The 10,028-nt window shown below is 49.9% G+C and overlaps 1 protein-coding gene across 1 annotated transcript in view; it reads left to right on the plus strand.

Moving 5' to 3' along the window:
* Window positions 1-2,565: 2,565 nt before the first annotated feature.
* Znf771 (zinc finger protein 771) overlaps window positions 2,566-10,028 on the plus strand; it is a 12,344-nt gene continuing 4,881 nt past the window's right edge. The window contains exons 1-2 of the mRNA XM_005405258.2: window positions 2,566-3,061; window positions 3,423-3,572. Of these exons, the coding sequence (XP_005405315.1) occupies window positions 3,432-3,572 (141 nt within the window). The 5' untranslated portion in view covers window positions 2,566-3,061; window positions 3,423-3,431. The remainder of the gene's footprint in view (window positions 3,062-3,422; window positions 3,573-10,028) is intronic.

Genomic DNA, 10,028 nt, shown 5'->3' on the forward strand with positions numbered 1-10,028 from the left:
TGAGATTGTCAAGAACAGGCACTAGGTGGGATCACAAGGAGGATACTTGTACTGTGCGTGTTTGTAGAGCAACTTAACAGAGCCCTTTTCCTCTCTGGACAAGTACCTGTTGCAAGCAGCGGGAAGCTCCTTCCACTGAGGACTCTGACTGCCCCCAGAGGAAGCCCCCCAGTGAGTCTCCTCCCCGAGGAAGCTCCAGCAAGCTTTGCCTTTGCTAGAGGTGCCTCCCGGCCATGATTTGGCCCCTGCATACATTTGCTGCATCTGCTCTACTAGATTTCCCCTTGTTAGCTCATTTGGACCCAGCCACAAATGCACTCCCTTCCTTCCTTTTTTCTTTCCTCCCTACCGCTACCACGGTCCCTTCCTCCTTCTTTTTCTTTTCTTTTCCTCATTTTCCTTCCTTCCTTTCTTCCCTCTTTCCTTGTCTTTCCTCCCTTCCCTCCTTTCTTTCTTTCTTTTTTTTTTGTCTTTTTGAGACAGGGTCTCGCTATGCAGTTCAGGCTGGCCTTGAGCTCACTTTGTAGCTCACGCTGGTCTCAAACTCGCAATGATCCTCCTGCCTCAGCCTCCTGAGTGCTGGGATTACAGACGTGTGCCACCATGCCCGGCCTCCTCCTTTCTTTCAATAGGGTCTTCCTATATTCCATCCTGGATTCAAATGTGTTATGTAGCCCAGGCTGGCCTCAAACTCATGATCCTTCTGCCTTAGCCTCCCACACCTGGAGAGTTCATGTGCGTACCACATCACTTTTTTTTTTTTTACTAGGAATTGAACTCGGGACCTTGTACTTGCCAGGCAGGTGCTGTGCCATTGAGCTAAATCCCCAGCCCCTGAGACAGGGTCTTGCTATGCAGTTCAGGCTGAATTTGAGCTCATTTTGTAGCCCAGGCTGGCCTTGAACTCACAACAATCCTCCTGCCTCAGGCTTCCAAGTGCTGGGATTGTAGGTGTGTGCCACCACACCCACTAGAACAAACGCAACTGAAGCAGCGTTTCTTTAGGGGATGCTGTATATAAATACTCTGGCATTACCCTCTTTTCCCAGTTCTGAGGAAGACCCAAAATTTGAGTAGATGTAATCCTAACATCCAAATTATGTACTTCCCTCTGCAGAGGGTTAGATTTGAATCCTGGCTCTGCCTCCAGTTTCCTGGTGAAACTTCATTCCTGGGAAATAGTATAATAGAAGAGCGGAAGCTTGGACTCTGCTGTAACACTTTACCTTTCTAAGGTTGAGTTTTCTCATTTATCAAACATTATTATTGATCCCCACAGGGCTGTTGTAAAGAGATAATACACAGACTATAAATACTTGCTTCTTGTTGTTTCTCTTTTTTCTAAGTCTTAGTTGTCTTTTTTTTGTTTCTTTCTTTCTTTTGAGACAGAGTCTCACTATGCAATACAGGCTGGCCTCAAACTCAAGTGATCCTTCTGCCTCAGCCTTCTAAGTGCTGGGATTACAGGCATGTGTACCATGTGTCATAACATGGGAGACTTAGGCATTTGTTTATTCAAGAAAATGGGAAATGCATATTTCTATACATAATATTCCAATTTTTTTTTTCTTTCAGTTGTGAGACCGGGTCTTACCAGGCTAGCAGTGAACTTGCCTCACCTTTCCAAGGGCTGGGATTGTGGGAGTGTACCACTGTACTCCTTTTTTTCTTTCTTTCATTTTTCTCTTTCTCTCCCTTTCTCTCTACCCCTCTATTTCTTTTCTCTTTGTTCTTTACAGTGCTGGGAATAAAACACAGGGCCTCATATTCGAGGCAAGGGCTTTACCACTGGACTATATCCTCAGCCTCTGCCCCAATTTTCTAATGTTGGAAATTAAAATTTGTAAAAGATTTTTCTTCTGTGTTTTCGTTTTTGTTCTTGTTGTTGTTTTGTTTTTTGTTTGAGATAAGGTCTTGCTATCTAGTTCAGGCTGGTCTTGAACTTACTATGTAGCCCAGGCTGGCCTAAAACTCAGCTTCCTGGGATTACAGGTAAGCACTACCACAACCTGCTTTTCTTCTGTTTTGAAACTTTTTTTGGTAGTCATGGTGCCGGGGATTGAAACCAGGGCCTCATACATGTTTTGTTTTGTCTTGTTTTGTTTTGAGGCAGTCTCGATTGGTAATTCTGGCTTTCTGGCTGACCTTGAACTTGCAGCAATCTTCCTGCCTCAGCCTGCCAAATGCTGAGATTACAGCAGTCCACCACTGTGCCCGGCACACAGATGTATTTTGAAACTTTTTTTTCCAGAAAAGTACAAATCCAAATAAATAAATGTAAGTGAAGAAAAATAAAAAAGTACAAATCCTGAGGGCCAAACAAGATATTTTCAAAGACTGGATTTAGCCCTGGGCTACTAATTTTCCATCTAGGGGACCTACAAGTTGTTAGGAATGTTGACACCCTTACCGGGTAATTTAGGCAGTTTACCTCTCAGTAAAATGGGCCTTGATCCTCATGGTGCAGATCAAACAAGACCAAGTGTGCAAACTCTTAGTATAAGTGGCACATCGTAGGCACACCACAGGACAAACGACAGCGGCAGTTTGAGTGACTGTTGGGTTTGTGTAGGATATATTCAAGGAATAAGCTACCCGCACAGCTCAGGAGATCCGAGGAGAAAGGAGTAAAGACGGCAGAAGGCAAAAGGCAAGAAAAGGGGTTAAGAAGCAACAGGGTCCGCCCTCCAGGCGGGGCGCCAGCGAGAGGCCCGGGGCGGGACCTCCGAGCCAGCCAGGGAGGCGAGCCGCGAGGGTAGGTCAAACCCGCTGCGAGGACCTGGAACGCCGGACTGCAGCGGCTCCTAGCGATTTAGGAGCCCGAGGACTGGAGGGTGTCGGATCTCGGTTCGCCACCCTCAAGGGGCGGTCAGGCCGGATGCCAGGGTCCTTTGGGCTCCGCCCCGGGGGCGGGGCTCAAGCTTCAGACCAATGAGCACCCTCGGGACACGCCCCTCCCCGCCCCTCTCCTCCTCGGCCCGCCCCCTGGGCCGCGGCCTCGCAGAGTGCCCAGCAGCCCGGCGCGCAGGCCTGGGGCCGCGCGAGTGCCGAGCCTTCCCTGGTGAGTGCGCGCCCCTCCCCGGGGTCTCCGCCCCATCCCGCCTCCAGCCCGTGCCGGAGTGCTTCGGGTCCCCGACCCCCGCTCCTGGGAGTGACTCAGCGCGGGGAGGCTGGCGGCTCCCGGGGGCTGGAGCTTCTTACTGGCCGAGGGCCCTGAACGCCGGGACGAGCCGAGCGCACGGGTGTCTCCGGAGCGGCCCGCTGGGCAGTGCCGAAGCGCGGGGCCGGGCGAGGGTGGACGGGGGGAGGTCAGGCTCTGAGGCCGGGGCAGGGCGGGAGAAGCCGCGGCTCACCGCCAGGCCTGGGCAGGGACCACGGTGGGAAGGCGGGTCCTGAGCCTCTGACCCAGCTCCCCGCCCCAGGACACCAGGATGCCGGGCGAACAGCAGGCGGAGGAGGAGGAGGAGGAAGAGATGCAGGAGGAGATGGTGCTGCTGGTGAAGGGTGAGGAGGAAGAGGGTGAGGAGAAGTATGAGGTGGTGAAACTCAAGATCCCCATGGACACCAAGGAGGTATGTGACACGCACTCCCCCTGGAGCCCACGACCCCGGCCCCGGCCCGGGCGCAGCCTCCCCGGGCGCGAGCCGGCGGTCCCGCCCTCCTCCCGCACCCACCCCGGGGTTGGCGCACCCTCCGCCGGCTGCCCCGGCTCCCACCCCGCGGCGTCAGGCCCCCTGCGCGCTGCTGGAGATTAAACTGTACCGTGGGTCCCCCTGGAGCTCGGGGTCCAGCAGGGCCGGCCTGCGGGCAGCGGGCAGCCCCGCGCCGCGTGATGGGCGGACGCGCAGGGCGGAGAAGCCCGGAGGGGAGGGCTCCGCGCAGACTCGGGCAGGGCAGTCAGGTTCGGCAGCGGTGAAAATAGCCGGCTCTGACATAGCTCACTACGTGCCAGGCGCTGCTTTGAGCTCCTCCGTTCTGTGAGTATTTGCTGCGTTGTACGCGCGAGCTAAAGCCGCGGCTGTTTGTTTATTTACTTGGGGGGAGGGTTAGAGTCACAGTGTAGCACACGTTGGCTTTGAACGGGCCGCACAGGCTGGCCCTGGACAATCTGGTAATCGGCACAAGTAGTACAAGATGTCTGAGACCTGCAGCAATCCGAGGACGGAAGTGGGGAGACCGGCCCAGGTGGAGGGGATGGCCTTGCGGGGCTCGGGGAGGGGGGAACTCTGAGCAGTGAGGGCTGGAGGGGAGTTGGTTGCCAGGCCACACGGGGAGTCCGGGTTTATCTTGAGGGTACCTGAATGTTTTAGGAGTCTCAGAGTGAGTCAGTTCCCTGTTCCAGACCCTAAGCGCTACCAGACACGTTTCCACGCCCCAGAGCACACGGGACTCTGGCGGCCCTGCCTGGGGCTGGATCCTGCTCTCTGCCATGTTTGAGTGCCCGGTTCCCAGAGAAAGAATGTTCTGCTGCCCCCTAGTGGGTTCGGTGGGTCCTCAGGCGGGGAGGCCTCCTCTAGCCTAAGTTCTGTAAGTAGTTCTGTTTTCTCAGGCCTCCTTCGTTGGCCCGTCATCCCAGCCCAGCCTCCTCTTTTAGCCTATAAATTAAGTACACGGACTGCAGAGCTTAGGGTGGAGGTCCAGCTCCATCCTATACCACGGGCAGTTTCTTAACCATGTTATGCCTCAGTTCCCTCATCTGTAAATAGGAAATCTTAATAGCACTTTATTAGAGTTGTGAGGGTTGACTGATTACCAAGAGTTAGAACTGATCCTAAGCCAGGCGTGGTGGTGCATGCCTGTAATCCCAGCACTTGGGAGGCTGAGGCAGGAGGATTCTTGCGAGTTCAAGACCAGCCTGGGCTACAAAGTGAGCTCAAGGCCAGCCTGAACTGCATAGAGACCCTGTCTCAAAAAGAGGAGAAAAAAAAAGAACTGATCCCGGCACATAATAAACATTATGTAAATAGTTAATCTCCTCCCAAAAGTTCGGGACCTTGGTCTAAGCCGTCCTTCTGGAGATTTGCCAACTCAGTTTCGTCAAAGGCCATTTTGGGGCTGACCTCTGAGGACTGGGAATGAACAGAGAAACCAGTGTGGAGGCCTGGACAGAGGACTGAGGGCAAACTGCCCCAGGCAGGGCACGTGTGGGCCTTAAAGGCTTAGTGGGGCTTCACTCATGGGAGAGGGAAGAACAGACACAAAGGCTGGAGATGGGCCTAGACAGGTGGGCATGGCCAGAGTGTGAAAGGTCAGAGCCTTAAATCAGGAGCCGAGTGCGATGGGATTGTCCCTTCGAAAGAAGCGTTGGCTGCTGTGGGGACAGCAGGTCAGGGAAGGCTGGCAGCCTGCTTCGAGTAGAAGCCACTGGGAAACTCGGGACTGGGCTGGATGGAGGGCCTGCAGTGAGCCGGCGTGTAAACCCCCATGGAGCAGTCAGATCTTAGCTCGACCACTTGCCAACTGTGCCTCGGCTTCCTCATCTGTAAAATTGGACAATGACCTGAATCTTTGAATGCCAGCCTGAGAAGTGCCCTTTGGGTAAGTGGATATGGAGGAGGGGGGAACGTTTAGCACTCTGCCCACAAGGCAGCTCAGTGGATTGCTGTGTGGCCTCCCTGAGCCTCATGTCTGTCTGTAAATTCATGATCTCAAAAGTTCCTTCCCGTTAGCTATCACCCAGTCCCATGACCAGTCACTCGCCAGCATAAGCCTTCATTGTGCTACATTCACTGAGGGCTGGAGCATCCTCTCCCTGCCTATCAAAACCCACTTCTCATCCCCTCCTGTAGCGGGGACCGACCCCAGGGGTGCGCTACCACTGAGCTAAATCCCTGGCTAGTTGTTTTATTTATTTATTTGGGGTTTATGAGTCACACAGTATTCCACGTTGAGTTTGAACTATGTAGTCCATGGTGGCCTCAAACTCGAGGTGCTCCTGCCTCAGCCTCCTGAGTAGTTGGAATCAGATGTATGCCACTTTGCCCAGCCCAATCTATCTTTAAGGAATAGAAAGTTTTCTCAGAAAGCCGTGTGTATAGCCACACGTGTCTCTCCATGGCTTAAACATGGAGCGGTTTTCTTTTTCCTTTGAAGTCTTGGCTCCTAGCACTGGCCTTTGAAGCTGTTCACGCTCTGACCTTGTGTCATGCTGCTGGATACAAACTCCTTGATGTCGGTCCTATGCCCAGCTTCAAACACACCCTTCCCTTCTTACTCGTCAGGTTTTTTTTGTTTTTTTATTTTTTGCCTTTTTGAGATAGGGTTTCACTATGCAGTTCAGACTGATCTTGAACTCACTTTGTAGCCCAGGCTGGCCTTGAACTTACAGTGGGCATGCACCACCATGCCCCGCTACCTCTCAGGTTATGGTCTCAGTCTGTAAAACATGTTTTTCCAGGAGTAGCTCTTTTCTATTCTAGCTCAGGTAGCTTTATTTTATTTATTTATTTATTTATATTTTTATTTATTTTTTATTTTTTGGTGGGAGCGGTTTCTGGTACCGGGAATCGAACTCATGACCTTGTGCTTGCCAGGCAGGCACTGTGCCACTGAGCTAAATCCCCAGCCCCTATTTATTTATTTTTAATGCAGGGTCTTGCTGTGTAGCTCAGGCTGGTCTCAAACTTCACAATTTTTTTTGTGTTTGTGTCTTTTTGAGACAGGGTCTCACTATGCAATTCAGGCTGGCCTTGAGCCCACTTTGTAGCCCAGGCTGGTCTCGAACTCTCAACAATCCTCCTGCCTCAGCCTCCTGAGTGCTAGGACTACAGGCGTGTGCCACCATGCCCAGCTGTTCTCAAACTTCTAATCCTTGTAAGGTAGCTGGGATTACAGGATTGTGAGCAAGTTGCAGTTTTTAACATGCAGATAAATCACCTGTAGATTTTGTTAAAATGGAGATTTTTGTTTGTTTTTACAGATTGAACCCAGGGCCTTGCATGTGCTGGGCAAGTGCTCTACTACCGAGCTGCATACCCAGCCTAAAATGAAGATTTTGATTCAGTAAATCTGGGGTGGGGTTTGAAACTTACTCGAACAAGTTCCTGGTGATGCGTGGTGTAACCAGTCTGTGGGCCACACTGCCTGGAGCAAAGGCCCAGAGGAAAGGGGTTGTGTGTTATACTTTGTACCAGATAGAAGGATGATTCTAACTGCTCAGAGGGTCCCAGGAAGGGAGACAAGCAGTGTAGGCGACCTCACTTTAGTCAGTGAGATTAGAATTGCCTTGTGGCCTGGAGACTAGGTGTTTTGGACAGTGCCGGATTTTCACTTCAGACCCTGGTTCTGCCGCTTATTAGCTGTATGGTCTTGTCTGATCCCTGAACTTCTGCATCTTATTTAGAAGCCAGGGCTCAGGTGCCTAGCCCAAAGTATGGGAATAATTTTAAATGAGACTATGAGGCTCAAACCCCAGCTCTGTAAAGATAGAAATGGTAGTTATTAGTCATTAAGTAGTTGTTACTAGTAATTGTTTTATTAATAGGGGCTGGTGATATAGCTCAGCAACATAGGCATCTGCATGGCAAGTGCAAGGTCCTGAGTTCGATTCCTGGTACCAAAACAACCCACCTTATAACAACAATTAGAGGAGTAACAACTGAGAAGGAAATTGGGATATTTGCCCTAGTTAAAAATTTAAGGGGCTGGGGGGAGAAAAAGACAAAAAGTTAAGAGGCTGGGGGCACAGTTCAGTGATAGGGCACTTGCTTAGCATGCATGAGACCCTAGGTTCAATCCCCAGCACCATACCCCCAAAAGTATAAAGACAGAACGCACAGAGCCACCATGCCCGGCCTCCTTTTCAGAGTTTTCAGTGATAACAAACAGATTGGTGCCACCACTGTTCAAGGAGGTACGTGCCAAAAATGACGAGTACTAAACAACTTGTTTTGGCTGCAAAGGGTAACAAGTCACAAGGTAACTGACCTTGACAAGCTCTAGTTTGCTCTGTCACAATGACAAGTACCTGGACAAAATTTTCTCATCAAAATGTATCAAGTACCAGCTAGGTGTGGTGGTGCACGCCTGTAATCCCAGCACTCGGGAGGCTGAGGCAGGAGGATCATTGCAAGTTCCAGACCAGCCTGGGCTACAAAGTGAGCTCAAGGCCAGCCTGAACTGCACAGCGAGACCCTGTGTCAAAAAACACAAAAAAAAGTATCAAGTACCAAATTCAAATTTCAAAGTGGAGTACAAAAGCTTGGCTGTAATTCTTCTGCTCTGGGAGGCTGAGAGAGGAGGATCCTAAGTTCAAGCCTAGGCTGGGCTACTTCGTGACTTAGTGAGACTCTATCTCAAAATAGGCTGGGGCTGTAGCTCAGTGGGAAGGCCCTGAATTCAAACTCCAGTACTGAAGAAAGAAAGAAAGAAAGAGAAACAAAGAGAAAGAGCCTTGAATGATTGCCCAGTCTGGTATTTGCCAAGTTTTAGTCACAGGTCTGTCACTCGGATATCGTACTCACATTATGTACTAATGCTGTTCTTAAATTTACAGTGTTTTGCTAAATAAATTTACCTTCATCTGAACAATAATATTGATGAAACGGTAGGTTGCATGTGATCTATTGTTTTTCTTATGTCCATAAAATGAACACACAATGACCAAAATAAAAATTTGCCCACACACCACCTGGCACGCTCTGGCATCCTGTGGTGTGCGCACCCCAAGTTGGGAAATTTTGCTCTCACCTCACCTATGTGGCCTTCCTCAGGATACTGAGGCAGGAAAAGGGAGCGACTTGTCCAGGGTCCTGGCACGCTAGATGCGGGCCTCTCACCAAGATTCTTCTTTGGGAGTGCACCCCCTCCCTGTCTTCCTGTGCTGGAGATAACGAAGATCCTAATGTGAACAATTCCTTTTTCATAAATCCATGAAGCTAGCATGAGGAGGTGCTCAGTCTGGCCAAAGTCACATTTGTTTTGTTTTGTTTTGTTTTTGGGACAGAGGCTCACTTTGTAGCCCTGGTTGGCCTCAAATTTGCTGTGTAGCTCAGACTGGCCTTGAACTGGCAACATTCTTGCCTCAGCCTCCTGAGTGCTGGAACTACAGGTGTGCCTCACCATTCCTGGCTTCAAAGTCATAAAGAAAGGTGGTAAAGAAAGAGCAGAAAAATGTAGATGCAATGAGAAAAGTTCTCTCTACAGAGGCCAGCATGTTGAAATAAACCCAAGAGGTGTCAAAACTAGGGGAAGACTGGAAAGTGACCATAAATTCAGACTGTCAGAACTGCTGTGGGGTTTCTTGACTTAAAGTATCAAGATATATATATATTTATTTATTTATTTTTGGATCCGGGAGTCGAACTCAGAACCTCATGCATGCCAGGCAGGTACTGTGTCATTGAACTATATCCCCAGCCCTAGAAGTTATATTTTAACCTTGAATCCTCTTGGAGAAAACTAGGCACTTGGAGTCCAGCTTTTGTCTTTTTTTTTTTTTTTTTTTTTGAGACAGTGTCTCCCTTTGTAGTTCAGGCTGGCCTCAAACGTGCAGCAATCCTCCTGCTTCAGCCCCCTGAGTGCTGAGACTATAGATGTGTGGTACTATGTCTAGCTATACATACAATTTTTTTTGTTGTTGTTTAAACAATTTATTTAACTGAAATGCCGTACACTGACTTCCTTTTTTTTTTTTTTTTTGAGACAAGATCTCACTATGCAGTTCAGGCTGGCCTTGAGCTCACTTTGTAACCCACGCTGGTTTTAAACTCCCAAAGATCCTCCTGCCTCAGCTTCCCAAGTGCTGGGATTACATGCATGTGCTACCATGCTCCCATGATGATTTAGAGGCTTTTCAGGCCAATATAAATATTTCATAAACATGTAGCCATTTGGGTGCACACCTGCACGGTACCTCACGTCTTCAGCAAGAGAAACACCGAAGAAAACCTGACACAATTAACTAGGCACGAGAATCTGCTCCAAATACTCGATTCTCTGAGGCAGAGGCACCACACAGCTGCCCAGTTAAGAAAACCAGCCTTACAGCGCAGGGCGATGTTTTATTTCCAGGCAGGGCCTCGAACACG

Source organism: Chinchilla lanigera, unplaced genomic scaffold, assembly GCF_000276665.1.
Source record: "Chinchilla lanigera isolate Chin_1 unplaced genomic scaffold, ChiLan1.0 scaffold00092, whole genome shotgun sequence".
NCBI classification, from domain to species: Eukaryota; Metazoa; Chordata; class Mammalia; order Rodentia; family Chinchillidae; genus Chinchilla; species Chinchilla lanigera.